General features: G+C 33.3%; 1 protein-coding gene across 6 annotated transcripts in view; it reads left to right on the forward strand.

Annotated features, from left to right (window-relative positions):
• LOC113045215 (transcription factor E2-alpha-like) overlaps positions 1-17,124 on the forward strand; it is a 34,895-nt gene extending 17,771 nt beyond the window's left edge. Inside the window, exons 9-20 of one of the 6 annotated variants that reach the window (XR_003275963.1) lie at positions 122-218; positions 1,659-1,759; positions 3,247-3,391; positions 3,489-3,547; positions 4,132-4,225; positions 4,314-4,390; positions 5,193-5,357; positions 6,784-6,895; positions 7,296-7,431; positions 13,858-14,080; positions 15,381-15,485; positions 16,650-17,124. Coding sequence is in view for 5 of the 6 variants with exons in the window: in XM_026205434.1 (XP_026061219.1) it covers positions 122-218; positions 1,659-1,759; positions 3,247-3,391; positions 3,489-3,547; positions 4,132-4,225; positions 4,314-4,390; positions 5,193-5,357; positions 6,784-6,895; positions 7,296-7,431; positions 8,465-8,703; positions 15,381-15,478 (1,323 nt within the window). In the remaining variant the exon portion in view is untranslated. Of the gene's footprint in view, positions 1-121; positions 219-1,658; positions 1,760-3,246; positions 3,392-3,488; positions 3,548-4,131; positions 4,226-4,313; positions 4,391-5,192; positions 5,358-6,783; positions 6,896-7,295; positions 7,432-8,464; positions 8,704-13,857; positions 14,088-15,380; positions 15,486-16,649 lie in introns of all 6 variants that reach the window. The other 5 variants (XM_026205436.1, XM_026205435.1, XM_026205438.1 and 2 more) reach the window with 5 other exon arrangements.
• Positions 17,125-18,352: the final 1,228 nt, after the last annotated feature.

Genomic DNA, 18,352 nt, shown 5'->3' on the forward strand with positions numbered 1-18,352 from the left:
AGGGTTCGTTTTCTGATGAATGTTTCCTAATTTATTGCACATGCACACATACTGCGGCTAAAGCAGAACCGCGTCTTCTGGACGATCACATGACTTTGGTGTGGTGTGTTCTGTGTGGCAGGTTTATCCCGGTTCCACCGGTGAGGACTATAACCCTGACGGCTCCGGATACCCCGGATCCAAAGCTGCAAACCTTTATCCAGGCTCTTTCTGGCCAGGTACGTGCGCAGGACATGCTCATGGCTGCATGGATTTGTTGGTTCTATTAGTAATATTGGTAACTTTGTATTTAGGGATGTAATGATTAACCACGAGCCAGTTGAAAATCAATTAAAATGTGACCATTCAATTAGGTGCTGGAGTTTACATGAATGCGTGTCCGAGGGGAATTAACTGTCTTTAGAAAAGTTTAGATTATATTTTTTCTTTTCATTTTATCTCTGTATAAAGCATATTTAAGTTCATAAGTGCAGCAGTGCTTTGTTTACATCAGTAACCAAGGAAACACTTAAAGCTCCGCCTACTGCGGTGTTCATAAGTGCTTTGTTTACATTAGTAACCAAGGAAACGCTTTAAGCTCCGCCTACTGCGGTGTTCATAAGTGCTTTGTTTACATTAGTAACCAAGGAAACGCTTTAAGCTCCGCCTACTGCGGTGTTCATAAGTGCTTTGTTTACATCAGTAACCAAGGAAACGCTTTAAGCTCCGCCTGCTGGCTGAGAGTGGATCTGCGTCTCGTTCAGCTCGTCTGCGGTTTCTGTTTCATAAAGATATTTTTATATATAGTATCACAAAACTGAAGTCAAACCATTCTGTTTTTGCTTTAAATTGGGTAATTCTACAATCTAATTTAGATTAAAAACTGCTCCTGTTGCTCATGCATGATTAAAATGCAATGGTTGTCTCTAATTGTAAATGGAAAGAGCACCGACAAAGCCTTCATTTGTTTATATGAAGAGATTTCTTTTATTTGAGTAACTTTTTTTTTTGATCTAGGGCTTGTTTTAAAATTGTATTTAATGTAATTTAATTGTTATTTACGTTTATATTTAAATTTTGTTTATCCAAAGTGATTACAAATTAGGACAATAGAAGCAATCAAAACCAACAAAAGAGCAATAACATGCAAGTGCTATATTAGTATATTATTATTATTAATAGTGTTATATTTCACAAAGAAACATGCAGCATTTTATCCATGCAATGATAAAAGGACACGTTTAATTTATAATTGTCTTAAGTCTAATTTTGTAAAAAAAAAATTGTGAATGGAGTTGAGTGAAATTACATCCCTGTTTGCTTTGCATCACCTAAAATAATGAATGTGACATTTTGCATTTAAAAGCATTTTTCTGCCTTTTTTAAACGGCATTGTCGCACATATTTTGTATTAAACTTTTTTTAATTCCATTTAAATTAACGAAAAATGGATTATAAATATAATTTATCCTTTTTTTTAGTTTTAATGGAATATTTTTAAATAAACTTTTAACCCTATATCCAATCAATCAATCAAACCAAGAAAATGAAAAACCCCAAGGCAAAAGTGTAGATATAGGCATTTCAGATGCTTTTGCAATAATTCTACAGTTAATCTTCAGGCTGGTTTCTTTGGATCGCATGTTTTGATGAGTGTTTGGTGGTGTTTTGTTTCTCAGATGGGCTTCCGGATCACTGGGGACAGTCTGGTTATCCTCCGGTCATGAGTAACTCTCCTCACATCGCTCAGCCGGCTCCGTTCCCCTCCATAAACACACAGGTGAGCCCAGCGCCCACAGTCCTTCTGCAGCTGAAGTGGATTTGGTTTCTCAAACGAAAAATCAATCAATAATCTTATTATGGATTCAAACGGAACCATTTCTAATATGTGACCCTTGAGCACAAAACCTAAGGTCACATAAGGGTCAATGAGGTTTATACAACATCTGAAGCTGAATAAATCATCTCTCCATTGATGTCTGGTTTGTTAGGAGGACAATATTTGGCAGAGATACAACTATATGAAAATCTGAGGGTGCAAAAAACATCTAAATGTTGAGAAAATCATCTTTAAAGTTGTTCAAATGAATTCTTAGCAATGCATATTACTAACCAAAAATTAATTTTTGATATATTTATGTTAGGAAATATACAAAATATCTTCATGAAGCATGATCTTTACTTAATATCCAAATGATTTTGGGCTTAAAAGAGAAATGTATAATTGTGACTCATACAATGTATTGTTGTTTGATACAAATATACCTTTGTTACTTTATGACTTCTTCTGTGCTGCAGGGTCACATATATTGACATATATTTATTTTTAAATACAAATTATAAATACATCAAAATATATTTAAATGGCTAAATTTATAATATTGTCCCATTTATGGTGTCTCATAGGTCTCTCAGTATTGATTGGTCTCAAAATGATTAATTTTGGGTAAAAAATGTTTAAATATACTAACAATCTGTATTTAAATGTTTACATTTTTGTATATTCGTAAGTTGTATTTAAATATAAAAATGATATATATTAAATGGCTAAATTGTCATTTATGGCAACTCTTCTGAGTTTTAGCTATTTAGTTATAAAAATGAATATACTTTAATAATATATTTTTATTTACATTTTTGTTTTTAAATATAAATTATACATATATAATTATTCTATATATATATAGAAAAATGGCTAAATTTTTCAGTTTGTCATATTTAACTTTTCTCAGGTCACTGTTGTCAAAGTTATTTATTAAAAAATATATAAATATTTATTTTTCGATTTAATATAAATTATGTTTGAAAATAAATTCTCAGTGTGTGTGTGTGGGTTTATATATACCTGTATATATTTGTAAAAATGTATAAATTTACAGTATTCCCTAATATCAAATTATATATATATATATATATATATATATATATATATATGCACACACAGACGGTTGGAGATCAGACGTTTCATTATTAAAATCTTAGTTGTGTCTGATCATCATGAGCTCAGATTCATTTGGTTAAAAAATAGCTCCTGATGACCTCATCCAGATGTTTTTTCCCTTTCTGATGAGCCAGAGACCACAGAAGAAATGCATTCGATTACCGCAGACCTTCATGTGGAAAAGCAATCGAACATTCCTGATGTTGAACCTGCTCTTTTTCAGCGTCTCAATTGCTTTTGGGCCGCCCCAGAGCTGCATGATAGAGACCATACCATGTCTGCCTCATGCTCGTGAATAATTATGTGTGTGTGTGTGTGTCTTGCAGAAGCGTCAGCCTTTGCCCCTGTCGCCGCAGAACTACCCTCTGCACGGGAGCGAGGTCAACTTACCCACCAGCTTCCACCCGGCCTCGGCTGGATACGGCGTTCCCAACCACACGCCGCCCCTCAGCGGCTCCGACAGCATCATGGGTAACACTCTCCACCCTGACGTGACCACAAACCATAGAGAAACGACCTGCTCTCGTTTCAGTTCTCCTGTAAACACCGCTTCATTCTCTGTTCACAGTCAGCAGAGCTGGAAACACGGGCAGCTCTGGCGCCGAGATCGGGAAAGCGCTCGCTTCGGTGAGTCTGTCACTTACTATTAAGTGTGGTGATAAACTCCTGGTGATTGGAACGATTATAAGGAATGCATTTGCTAAATTTGTTTAAGCAGGACACATCAAAACATGCATAATGATGCGTGCATACCAGATACAAATGCATCCACAGATGTGAATCCCAGTTTAGTTAGAAAGGTTTTAGTCCAGTTAAACAGTTGTAATCCTCTAATTTCTTCAGGGAGGGTTATTGTTTAGATCCATTATCAAAAATCTTTATAAAAAACTGCGTCTTTGTAGTAATACAGTGCCAGAAACTGAATGAGACCATCCACAAAAACATTTGCAGGAATCTCATTCTTCATGGTATTTTCTTCAGATTTAAAATATAAACTCATGAGACATGTGACTTTCAACACGTTTCTTTTCTGGATTGCTCCAGGACTGATTTCAGGTATTTTTATATGAAAACAATGAAACATTTAGTGTGGTTCAATTCTTTTCAAGGCACTTCAGTGTCTATAACTCAGCATGATCAACTCTGGATGATGGATCGTAAAGCCCATATATATATAACTCTGTCTGAAAAGTGTCTCTTTTGATTTGTAGATCTATCCCTCTGATAATAACAGCAGCAGTTATTCTCCGAGTCCCTCCACTCCTGTGGGCTCTCCTTCGAATGTTGCTGGTGGGTTTCCTGAAGGTTGTGTTGTAAACGTCTCTGTAGTGCCATCTGCTGTGGGATTTCTCCACACACAAGGCTTTACTGACCGCTGTGTTTGTGTTTTCAGCTTCTGCGTCTCAGTGGCCCAAAGGCTCGTCTCAGCCCGCGTCGTCTCCGGGGTTCGAGCCCGGACTGCAGGCGCTGGTACGTTCCTTTGCAGAAACTAAATTTTTAAACTGGAGATTTTACTGTGAGCAGTGCTACATATGAAATATGCATGGATAGTAATTCTACAAACATCAAATAATATTCATGATCAATATTTGATGTCCACATATAGGAAGTTTATTATATATAGGCATTATAAATTATATAGGTTATACATATATAACTTTCATTTATGGTTTCAGAATGCACAAATTTCCGCGGTAATAATATAAACAATACTTTCAAATTTTGTCAGTGTCTTTTTTTTTAAAGTTCAATGTGTTGAATCATTTTGTTGTTCTGAACCAGGTTTTATAGTTAAAAATAAAATCCATTATAAAAACATTTGTTACTTGAAATAAAATAAATGTTAACTGATATAGCTTTTTTTTATTTTGGCAAATTTAACAAAATTAACAAGAAATTTTATACAAATTATATAGATCATGTATTAAAAGAAATGACAAAAAAGAAATTAAACTTTACATTTTGAATGAAAACGTAAAATATAAAGATGAAAACTGTTTCATGATACTATCTCAGTGATATTAAAATAACACTCATGAGCAGCAAAATTAAAATGTTTTGATGGGTATTAATGACTGAACTATATTTATAGAAATATGGCTAAGTGTGTTCTACATTTAAGAGAAGAAATAGTTAGAATTAACTTTTTGTCAGCCCTATTTTCATCTTTAAGGCTCACAGAATTAACGTTCATTGCCAAACCTCCAGCAAACTGTCTTGCTGTGCATTTGATGAACTGTTTGGGAAGCTCGAGTGATGTGTGTTTTTGCAGAGTAAGATGGATGACCGTCTGGGTGAAGCGCTGCAAGTGTTGAGTCATTATGCGGTGGGTGCAGACATGCAGAGTTTACTGAGCGCAGCGGGACATTCGGCCGGAGCAGCGGCCCTGGGCTCCATCAGTCAGGCCTTCGGGCTCTCCAGCCGTCTGCCAGGACTGGTGAGTGTTTAGGGCCCTGTGTAATCTGCTTTATTTGTTCCTGACATGGATTTTTTAGTGTCATCAGTCCTCCATTGCTTCACCGCTGGAGCAGATGTAGACACAAATCTTCTGTTAGATGTAGTAATGAACTCAGCAGTCGTCATTTATTCCTGAGGAGACGCAGTGGATTGTGTTTGTTTCTGAAGGGAAAGCATCCTCTGATCTACATAAATGTGTTTGTTTGCAAGAATCATTTGTTATCAAGCTTCGCCTACAGAAGGAGTGTAAGGTTTATCAATTTTTGCAAATCGCCTTTCCTTATTATGTGCTAATTAGCAAGTTTCACGATGAATGCGGCTAAAGTTAACAGTCACTCAGAAGAGAGGGGCGGAGTCAGCGGAGCTCATTAACATTTTAAGGAACATGCTACAAAACGGCTTGCTCTGGAAAGAAAACAAATTTTGACAGGGTTAAAAAAAAAATTTTTACACTACCTTTGAGAAAAGTTTTACCAAACTAAGACTTTTCATTAAGTTCCTAAAGAATCATATCAACTTGTGGAAAATGGGCATCTGATGACCTCTTTAATATGTTCCTTGAGGCTTACTTATGTTAATAAAGTTTTTTGCACAAGAAAAAGAATGTGGAAATGGTTCAAAGTAGTTATATGAATTCCGATAATTAGACTTCCTTATTCATTATTAAAATGTAACCACCATTAAGAAAACAAGCGTTATTTTTTCAGTGTTGTCAGTTAAAATTTTTCTGGATTGTGTTTTATGATTTAATACAAATTTATCAACGGTGGTAATCAGCTGAATGTGATTGACAGTTTAATAGTTTGTTACATTTGTAGTAATAAAAAAGTAAAAATTAAATAAATAGACATTTCGCTAAATTTTGTTCAGAATTATAAAATCAAATTCACTGGCGTCAAAACTAAATAAAATGTTGCCAATCCGTTTTGACAATTTATACATTTTTTATAATCTAAAAAGGATGTTTAATCAATTGAAATACTAAAACTTTAAAAATTAAGAAAAAACTAAAGCAAAATTGGTAAACAGTTAAATGCAATGTCTTTAAAAATTGTATCAAATGAAAATGTAATGATTTCATTCTTTTCTTGGGCAAATAACATACTTTTACGGTTTAAATCATAACATGGTCAAACAAATGGTGTGATATCCCTTAAATATGTTTGAATAAATGGTATTACAATTGTGTAGTATTTTGAGAAGTACATTCCACTGTACAATAGTAATTAAACTGTAGTTTTATTTTGGCATGTTGTTGTAAAAAGCTTTGAGTTTCTTGCTGTATGTGATGATGGTTTTCTTAAATGAAATGGTGAAATGCTGGTAAAGTGACTCTTAGAGAAGCTCATGTGGAGTGAGAAGGCAGATGAGTGTATATTACTATTAACTCCTGCTTTTTCCTCTAGATGTCAAATCACAGTGATGATGCCGCAGGTTTACCACAGTCCAGTGCTCCGCTGCAGGGACACCACGCCCCCCATCAGGCCCCGCCCACTTCCCAGTCCGACACCTTTACCAGTCAGTGCTGCTCTTTGAGTTTTAATTTGATTGAGATTCATAAATGTGCTCCGTGCAGATCTTTTTTTAGCAGACATGCATGCAAAACGTTTTTTGTATCATGCATGCTTTTCTGATATATAAAGTGTTTCTGTAGCTCAAACTTGGTGCTAGAAACATCAAGTTCATAGATTCGGTTCTCATGAAATGCATGAACCGATAAAATGCATACCTTGAATGCGATGCAAGTTGATTTGGAATGAAACATCTGCCAAATGCATAAATGTTCAGCATTTATGAGTCTAATTTTAACATCCAGAAATCAAAACACATCACCTTTGAAGAATTACAGGATGATTTCAGAGTGCTGCTATCGCACAGTGTGATCAGCGTTTAATCTCTTCTTGTTTTTGTCTGTTAGGTCTTTCTATGCCTCACTCCTCTCACTCATCTAGCTCGGATATAAAGCGGGAAGATAAGGAAGACGATGAGAACCTGTCTATTGCAGATAAATCAGAGGATGAGAAGAAAGATGGGAAAAGCCGCACACGATCGAGGTATTTGCATGCCCTGCAAACCATCATTTAATCCCAGAAGAAATTCATATAGAGTACTGGTCAAAATTGTGGAATAATTATGATTTTTTTTCTTACCAAGGCTGCATTTTTGACCGAAAAACAGTAATATTGTGAAATATAAATATAACTTTTCAGTGTGAATTTTATGTATTCCCCAATTGTAAGTCGCTTTGGATAAGTGTCTGCAAAATGACTAAATGTGAATGTTAAACTAATTTATTTGTTTTTTTGTTTTTTTTCTCCAGTCTTCAGTGTCACAAGACCTTCAGAAATCATTCTAATATGCTAAATTTTCTGCGACGCGAAACATTTCTGATAATTATCAATGTTGAAAACACTCATGCTGCGCAATATTTTTGTGGAAACCGTGATACATTTTATTTTTCAAGATTCACAGATGAATAGAAAGTTCAAAACATTTAAATAAAAAAAAAAGAAAATCTTTTGTAACATTATTAATGTTTTCAATTTCACTCACTTAAGTCTATAAAAGTATTAATATACATTTCCTAAATTTCAAACTATTGAATGATAGAATATTATGATTTCTACAAAAATAAGCAGCATAAACTTTCAACATGTTTCTTGAGCAGCAAATCAACATATTACAATGATTTCTGAAGGATCATGTGACACTGAATGATGAAAATTCAGCTTTGATCACAGCAATATATTACATTTTACCATATTTCAAATAAAAAACACTTATATTGCAATAATATTTCACAATATTACTGATTTTACTGTATTTTTAATCAAATGAATGCAGCCTTGGTGAGCAGAAGCAGCTTCTTCTTTTAAAAACATTAAGAAGTCATGATTATTCCAAACTTTTGATTGCCAGTTAAGTTGCATCAGAACACACTCAATATACTCGACATTCCCAACTCCAGCACCTTCTGATTGGTCTATTTTAAAACCTTGACGTAAGGTACGCGTCGTTCCCTGTGAGTGTGCCCTGATTGTTTTGCCTGTAACCCCTCTCACCCCTTTGTTCCTCTGACCCATGAAGTCAAGATGATGAAGAAGATGATGAGGACTTGCCGATTGAGGTGAAAGCGGAGCGGGAGAAAGAGCGGCGCGTGGCCAATAACGCCCGTGAGCGTTTGCGCGTTCGCGACATCAACGAGGCCTTCAAAGAGTTGGGCCGCATGTGCCAGCTGCACATGAACAATGAGAAACCTCAGACCAAACTGCTCGTCCTTCACCAGGCCGTAAATGTTATTCTCAACCTGGAGCAGCAAGTGCGAGGTCAGTGTGTGTGGCTGACCTCCGATTAGTTCTCAGACACCGCAGAGATTCGTCTGTGGTTGGGACACCTGAGTGGGTGCAAGGGGAGGTGGACGGATTTGTTGATAGGAAATATTAAATGCATGATGGATAAATGCATATGCATCTAGGGTTCAATACAAGTTAAATTATTTTAAGGCAAGACACTACACGCAAAAATTCAATTGTTAGTTTTGAGCTTTTGGGCCATTTTCTAACTAGTGGAATGAAAACATGTAAAATACACTTTTGTGTGTTGATTTTATTAAACTTTTACCTATTTGATTCTATAGATTTTAATTACAAAACATATTTGTAAAGGTTTTTTCTCCACTTGAGCAACACTTACATACACCAAAACTTAGGGGTTTGTTCCTAACTTTATTCTGAAGGTTTGTACTGAGGGGTTTGTACATATATCATTTACACTGATTTATATAACAATTTAATCCTAAAAACATGGCAAAAATGCTTATATTTAAAGGCTTTGAGGGTTTTTCTCTATTTTAGCAGCACATACACATACACCAAAACTTAGGGTTTTATTTATATCTATGTTATGAAGGCTTTCACTGAAGGTTTTGTTCATAAATCATTTACACTGATTTGTAGAGCATTTTATCCCTACAAACATGATGTAATGTAATGTAATGACCGTATTTTCTAATTAATGAAGAGAGAAAAAGAAAAATACAAAATCCCCTCTGTATAAACCTTTAGCTGTAATGTGTTGACAATCAAATAAGTATTTTGAACCTGACTTTATCCAATATTAAGAAAAATGTATGCAGATTAGTGCATCTTTAATTAGATAATGCCTCAATTGTGTATTTAAACACATATTTTCTGAAAACTTTATGTAATTAATTAACTGGGAGAGTATGGTAAAATCTATTATATGTTTTACACTTTTCACATGTGGTGTCTTGCCTTAAAATAAGCCCTAGAAACAGCCTAGCCACATTTGGCAACCAGCCGAGTTGCATTAAACTCAAGAATGTTTCCTTTTAATAGTATCTTAAGTTATTAAAATGTAAATATATAATATTAAAAGATGTAAGTTATTTATCTTGGTGGTAATTCTTTCAAGATGCATTATGTAGCCTGCTGTCTCCTCGCGGCCCACACAGGTGTCTGTTTAGGGTGATTGTGGGACTGTCTGCACTTTCTGTAACTGTGCATGTGTTTCTGTCTGTCGTTTCATGTTTAGCACTTGTCTCTTCCTGTTTTCTGTTCATCTCACCTGCTTGCAAGATTCATGCAACTAACAAACTCAGCTTAAAGCTAGATGGAATAGTTAAAGGTATAAATGTAAATTGTAATTTACTAACTCTAGGAACATTTTGAAGGATGCTAGAGTAAATGTAAAACCGCTGTCAACCCAAAAAAAAGCATCATGAAAGTATCCCAACCCTCTTGTGCACCATATTCCTTCTTCTCAAGTCTTATGTTTTGTTTCGGAAACAGACATGACTTTAAAGCCAACTTCAAAGAGCTAGCGGCGACAAAATCCAGCGGTGTTGTTGTCTCACGTGTTGTCGATTACTAGGGCTTTCCAAAAAAAAAAAGGAATTTCGAATATTCATCGAATTTAAAATAAAAGACCACATTTAAATGTAAAAATGTTGAATTTGAATTTTAGGTGTTTATCAGGCAGCCTTATCAGTAGCATAAAAGATACAATGATGATGTAAGTGTCATTGCATTTTAAATTATTGTATTTTTTTTGCCTATCCATTTGAAGACACAATGTGGCGCTTTTTCTATAGGGACATCTATTCACTGTTACGCTCGTGTCTCGCACAAGAGAGCCGCATGTTTAGAAAACAATGTAAAATTAGTGTAAGTTCAACTTTTTAAAACGTGTCTCAAGACTTTATGGCGGCTTTTCCTATCCCATTGCAATCTCATGTTTTTAAATGATGAAAGTACTTTGTGATTGGTTTCCAGTCCTTTGTATTAAACTATACATACATACATGATTCTGTTTTGTTTCTAATTGTTTAAGCAACTTAATTTTATATGGCACTTTTTTCACAATTAGTCATGTTATTTTATTGTTTTGAATAAACGTGTAATAGTAATATTTTGCCTGATGCTTACTCTTGTTGCCTCGGGAGAGAAGCCAAAAACTTTTACCCCCCCCCCCAACTCCCCAACTGAAATTATGCCTTTTTTAATTTGAATAAAATTAAAAAATTCATAATATTTAAGTAGCAAATTATTTTACTTTTTCAGCCATTTTGACAGCCCTATAGACTACAGCCAACTGCAAACCAACACATGCGTTCTGCGCTTGTATGAGAGGAAATAGCTAACTATATCAGCAGCTATGAATAGTATATATTCATCAATTATTAGGAGAAACCAAAATATATGCACATATACGAATTGTAAACAAAGCAGCGCTGGCTTTCCATTTTTAATATCAATTATGTTCTTCATTTTAAGCGGGTCATGTTATAAAATATATTTGCATATTGGAATGCTTCGGAAAGATCACGTAAAATTAGAACAGGCTTTTTTCTCTGCTGCCTTCATCTACTTACTAGTTTTTGCTTTAATTCTGGGACAGTGACTCATTTGCCAATCAGAGATCTCACTCGTACCGTCAGCCCTGACGCCAATTGTGACCCAGGACCAGTCATAAGGGTCAATTATTTTGAAGTTGCAACTTATATATTATCTGAAAGCTGAATAATTAAGTTTTCCATTGATGTGTGGTTTGTTAGGATGGGAAAATATTTGCCTGGAGATACAACTATTTGAAAATCTGTAATCTGAAGATGAAAAAAAATCTAAATATTGTGAAAATCATCTTTAAAGTTGTTCAAATGAAGTTCTAAGCAATGCATATTACTACTTAAAAATTAAGTTTTGATATATTTATGGTAAGAAATTTACAAAATATCTTCATGGAACATGATCTTTACTTAATATCCTAATGATATTTTTTCATGAAAGAAAAATGTATCATTTTGACCCATACAATGTATTGTTGGCTTTTACTACAAGCATAAATATTGTATTTAACTTTTTCAACTTAAGTTAAATTCAACTTTAATACAATTTCAATAATTAAAAAAATGTTTTTAATGGTTTAAGTATTAGTTAAGAGTAACATCCCAAATGCGTCTTGGCATGACAAGTATCAATAAACGCATGAACAAAATAGCTTTTCAGCGAATAAAGTGTTACATTTCAGTCGTTTTTCTTTAGAACACGTTATTTTGACTTCAGAAGACTTGAAATGTAGTGCCCTAGTCGTATGGACTGCTTTATGGTGCTTTTTTTGTCATCTTTGCAGTTTGGCAGCATCTGTTCCCAATTGAGTAATGAGTAAATAATGGCATTTTGATTAGTCCTTTAAGACTAGTATGAATGCAGCCGTTTCGTGCATAATGCATGCAACCATCCTGATTTCCACAGTGGACATCATCGATGCTTCTATTTTTCTTTCTAGCTGTTCAATCCTTTTTAAATCTACGTTCATACACCTCATGGTTTTCTCTTCTCTCCAGTTTGACTGTTGCATGTCTGTAGCCCCGCCCCCCTCCCATCCGCATTAATCCCGCAGATTAGAAGAGATGGACTCCTTCTTTTGTGTTTCCTTCTTAACGTTTTACTCGCTTCAGACTCTAATGGTCTGATTAACGCTTGCATGTCATGTTTAACCCTCTGTTTGCCAGGTTGTTTTTCTTTTTACCCATCTCTCCATCTGTTCTTCAGCCGTTTTCTTTGCAGATGGCCGCAGTGGTTTTTATTCTCATGCTGCATCATAAATGCATCTCAGCAGCGGGATGTGTTTAGGATGAGACAGTCGCATTCACCTCATCCTGTCTTCTGTCTGGCTCTCTCAGTGGCAGTGTGTGTTTCTGTTCGGTTCTTGGCAGACGGTGCATCTCTCTCATCTTGCTGTCCTCTCGTCTTGCGCTCTTTCGCTCCGCGGCAGATCCCACAGGCCTCCTGAACGCCACTGACTCTTAATGCGTAGCTTTGAAATAACGAGTCCGGTCACGATGTAAGAAAGATGCTCTGGATCGGCCGCGTCCCGCTCTTCTCTCCGCATCTCCACTGGATCCCTCTCTGCAATCCTCGTTTAACTGGAATCAGTGCAGTTTTTAATTGGTTTAGTCGGTTCAGACCACTTCAAGTTGGTATGGAGTTTAAAATGCAGCATTTGTTTCTGCTTTTGAAAATATCTTTGTATTGATTAACATGTAAAGAGGGTATTGCAGGGACCTTTTAGAACATTTTAAAATTGGAGAAATTTTCTTGATTGAAATAAATATTTTATATATATATATATATATATATATATATATATATATATATATATATATATATATATATATATATATATATATATATATATATATATATATAAAAATATATATATAAATATTTAATATAATATTTATTTCCATGTTTTAATTAGGTAATATTTGAACATTTTTAAATTTATGTAAAAAAAAAAAATGCATTTAAAATGGTAATTACAATGTAAAATTATTTTTTTATTATAGTTTTTTACTAAAGTTTAGGAAATTATAATTTATTTATAATGCAAAAAAATAATGTTATGTATTCATGATAGTAATACATTATAATATGAAAAATATTAGATTTATTACTTTAAAAATAATTAATATAATAAAGTATATAAAGTGTATATATATATATATATATATATATATATATATATATATATATATATTATATATATATATATATATATATTATATATATATATATATATTATATATATATATATATATAGTGAATTATAAAATGATAAATTATATATGTAATACTTTAACATCAATTAATTACATAAATTGTATACTTGTATATATCAAAGTATAATGAATTAAAGAATTGCCTATGTAATACAATAACTAAATAAATATTTTTTATTACTATATAAATCATTTTTTGTTTAAACACACACACACACACACACATATACATATACACTAAATAACTATTTTTAAACAAATTGCAATTAACCCTTTCTTCTGTAGTCTTCAGTAGTTGATTAGTAAGGTTCTTTCAAACCTGATGAAGCGGAGACGGTTGATGTAGTATGGATTAACGAGAGGCTAATGACTAACGAGCGGCGGTTGCTCCTGTTAGCAGCGTGTCGGAGGAGTGTCTGACGCTGGAGGAGAAGGAGCAGCGCGAGCGCGAGCGGCGCATGGCTAATAACGCTCGTGAGCGGGTGCGTGTGCGCGACATTAACGAAGCCTTCAGGGAGCTCGGCCGCATGGTGCAGCTGCACCTGAAGAGCGACAAGGCTCAGACTAAACTCCTCATCCTCCAGCAGGCCGTGCAGGTCATCCTGGGCCTGGAGAGACAGGTGCGAGGTAGGACCAACCCCTGTGAGCCGCCACCGTCCTGCCCAGAGCCAGCAGACACACACACACACACACACACACACACACACACACACACACACACATGCTTCTGCTGCTGAGAGCCGTGTCTCTTTCCTCTCTTCTTCTTCTTCTTCTTCTTCTTCTTCTTCTTCTTCTTCTGCTGCTGCTGCAGTGTTTGTGTGATGCTGACCTCCAGCACAACTTCTGCCTCGTTAACAGTCTTTCCTATCAGTGCTTCCATTTAAAGTTGTTGATTATGATTGGAGCAACTAAATATGTCAGGGTTAATCTCACAAAAACATGCACGGATCATATTTCACCCAAAAAATAAAAAAGCATGGTATTACCATGGTGAAGCAATGAGGCTTCGATATTATTGCTTTTGTTAATTATCCATTACAATTTGTGGCATTTCTAATTATTTATAATACATTTTTATATTTTTACTTTTTTTTTTTCAGTTCTCCTTGTTGTTAAAATTAATTGCTATTAGATTCCCTTTACTGTTTATCATGAATGAATAGTTACCTGAGGTATAAATACTTAAAATAATAATATAGATTATAAAGATAATCAAATAAAATATATATTTTATAATATATTAATATATATAAAATATTAATATTTTGCATTAAATTAAATTTTGCTGTCAAAGATTAATCACATCCAAAATAAAAGTTTTTGTTTACATTGTGTATATTTATCATGTGTATATATACAGACATACATGCATGTATATATTTAAGAAAAACTGTTTATATATTAAATATTTATATATAATTTTAATTACATGAATATATATATTTATATATTTATAATTTGTTATATAAAAATATTATAAGAATTAAATTTACAGTATATAATAATACAATAGAGTATAGAATAGCATATTATATTATAGCATATTTGCATTATGCATCTATATTATAAAATGTACATTACATATGAAAATACAGTGTATAGAATATAGAATAAAATGTATATAGTTAACTATTGTTTATATTTTAGCAAATAACAGAAGTGTTTTTTTTTACATATATTGGTACATAACAATTTAATTATTACTTTTTAATAGCATAATATATTATATAAAATAGATTGTTTATACAAGTATGTCTTCTGGGTCACATTGCAGTAAAGAGAGTTTGTGTGTTCTTTGTTTTTGGGATGAATTATGATCCAGACATCAGTAACTGAAGTGAATCAGATTGTGCTTCTTCCTTCATTAAACATGTTTGACAGCAGATATTAATATCTGATGTGAATGGCTGTTTTGCTCAGAGCGTAATCTGAACCCGAAGGCAGCGTGTCTGAAGAGGAGAGAGGAGGAGAAGGTGTCTGGAGACTGTCTGGGAGGAGACGGACACGGACACATCTAACGCTCAGGTGAGCTCCTGGGATGATGATGATGATGATGAAGCAGCTGAAGATTCACTGTGTTTATGCACTTGGGGGCTGCTTTTATCCAAAACCAATTGCATTGCATTAAATGTGTCAGTTTGATTAGTTCACGTAGGTACAATGTTCATAGTTCAATGAAATTATTTTTATTTTATTCCCAGAATTCTTTTTTTTATTATTTTATGTAGTTCCAAATTTCCTTTTTTTTTCTCCTCTCTCTCTTTTGATTACTCTGCATTCCATTTTTCAAATTTCTGGATTTCAATAAATTTGTTGTTATTTTAAACTTTACATTTAAACTTATCTTTGAATTTAACTAAAATCATTTTAATGTTTAACTGAAATGACATTAATGACATAAAATAACATAAAAATGTGCATATGAATTTTTTATTAATATTATTATTATTATATATTTTTTTCTTTATTTTGATTAAACAGGGTTATAAAGGTTTAACAAAAAACAGAACAATTTTTTCCCCCATATTGCATTTTTTTATCATTCTGTATTATTTTTTTTTTTTTATGAATCAATGAGTATTTTTAATTAAAATCATGAAACCTACATAATTTAACATGTTATTAAAAAAAATGAAAATTTAGGGCTTTGAAAATTCCAAATCTTTTTTTCCCCCATTTTATTTTTTTATGGATTCTGTTTTCATGCTTAAATTAAATTATGAATCAAAAACGTGTCTAATTAATTTAACTATTTATTTATTTATTTTCCCTCCAAGTCCCCCCCCCCCCTCCGTTTTATTTATTTATTTTTTTACAAATTGTGTTTAATAGTCAAAGATAATGTATAATCAATTGAATTTAGAAAACTTAACATTTTTAATAAAATTCTGTATTTCTTTATTAAATTCTGTATATAATTTATACACTATTTATATAATTCTGTTTTGTCTGTTTGACTTTTTCTGGATTTATGGTTTAATACCGTAGTATTAAAAATGGTAATAATCAATTGAACTTTTTACAACTTTTTAAAAGTTAACAATTCCTTTCGTATTTAGAAGAGCTCATGAAGAGTGTGTGTGTATCTGAGGATAGTTTAATGCATAATACATTCTGCTTTTACTCTGAATGAATGAAAGTCAGCTTTTAGATGAGCTTCTGATGATGTCTCTGTGCTTTTCCCCACAGATCCAGACATGAGGAAGCTCTCCGTCGACGTGGCCTTATCTTCCCGTTCTTAGTCCACACACACACACACACACACACACACACACACAGTAACTCCCCGAGCCGCTCGTTGTGCTCGTGATCATGGACCATCGGTGGAAAGCAGCGTCTGCGGTGTTTGATGCTGTGCTGTAGATTTACAGTGTGCTGTTATATAGCACACACTCCGCTGCGGGAACAGATTCCTTCTTTGTTTTTCTAGTTCATGTACTCCACTTTTACTTTCTTTTGTACCGATTTGTGTTTATGATGTAGAGAGAAATGTTCAGTTTTGATACGCAATGTTCGTGATTCTGTTCGGGGATCGCCACTAACGCGTGAATCCCACAAAACTGCACATATTTCACCTCGAACAAACAAATTATATCAAATTCATTTTTTAAGCAAAGTGAAGCCTGTTTTAAATGGAACATTTTAGATTTTACATTTTTATGACCTATATATATAAATATATATATTAGTACACGAAATAAAAAATAACAATCTAAATGTAGATTATACATAAATGAGTGTTTATTGTGTGTCCTTTATGCTTATTTAAAATAAAATAATTGAATTACAGTTGTTTTATACTGTATTATAGAAACATATATGAGGATATAAGTATACACAAATATTACTTTTGGACACATTACGATAATGATCCTTAAAAACAGGCTTTATTTTCTTCAGATAAATATATTTTTATATTTTATTATGTTATTGTTGATTTAATTTTTTTTTTTTTTTTTTTAAGGAAAGTCAAGCCTGTTTTAGAAGACATTAGATTATTTTTATTTCGACTTTTTAACACATTTGCCTCAAAATTGCATAATTATATTGCAGAAAAATATTAAATATTAACTATTCCTGTTTATTTTCGTGTCCTTTTTGCTTATTTGAATGCAAATAATTGTATTACAGTATTTTAGCGTATTGTATTAAAAAATATATAAGGATGTAAGAATAAACACTTGAATATAAAACAATTGGACACGTTACACAAATAAAATAAAAATAACAAAAATGTCATAATGATCCTAAAAGTAGACTTTTTGATTTTTGTGGTGAAATATCTGATGGTTTTTGTGGGATTTACCCTGGATAATATTTTCTTTGTAAAGCAACTGGTTTTCTATCACAGAGAAAAGCTTTCTTTATGCAGAATCTGAGCATTTCAGCCGTGTTTTAACACGCAGCTATCAATTTGCTTTGGATTTGACATAAACTGGACTCGAATTTGGTTTCTTCAGAGCAGATTTTGCTCACGATACGAAATCTGATTCGTACGTAGTTAACAATCTCAGATTTATGAGCGATTCATTGCTAAAGTTATAACTCTATGAATTTGCTGCCACTTCTTGTCAATATTTCTACACAAAGTAGAGAAAAATAGATTGCAACAGTCGACCCCGGAGTTGTTGTTTTTACTTCTTTTACAAATTTCTATTAAACGTTTGTTGACTTGTTTTTGTTATTCTATATGTTGATTTTTTTTTAAATGTTAGATAAATGGCGAAAACTAGCGCTGGAGTACGCCAGGAACAAATTGTGTTTCATATTTCTGTTGCAATTTTATAACCGGAGATCTTGGAAATAATAATTCGATGCCAAAATATTCCTGGTTGTTTATGAGGTGAACGATCACTGTGCATCAGTGATTTCATTCTTGATCCAGATTGAAA

The sequence above is a fragment of the Carassius auratus genome, chromosome 27, assembly GCF_003368295.1.
Source record: "Carassius auratus strain Wakin chromosome 27, ASM336829v1, whole genome shotgun sequence".
NCBI classification, from domain to species: Eukaryota; Metazoa; Chordata; class Actinopteri; order Cypriniformes; family Cyprinidae; genus Carassius; species Carassius auratus.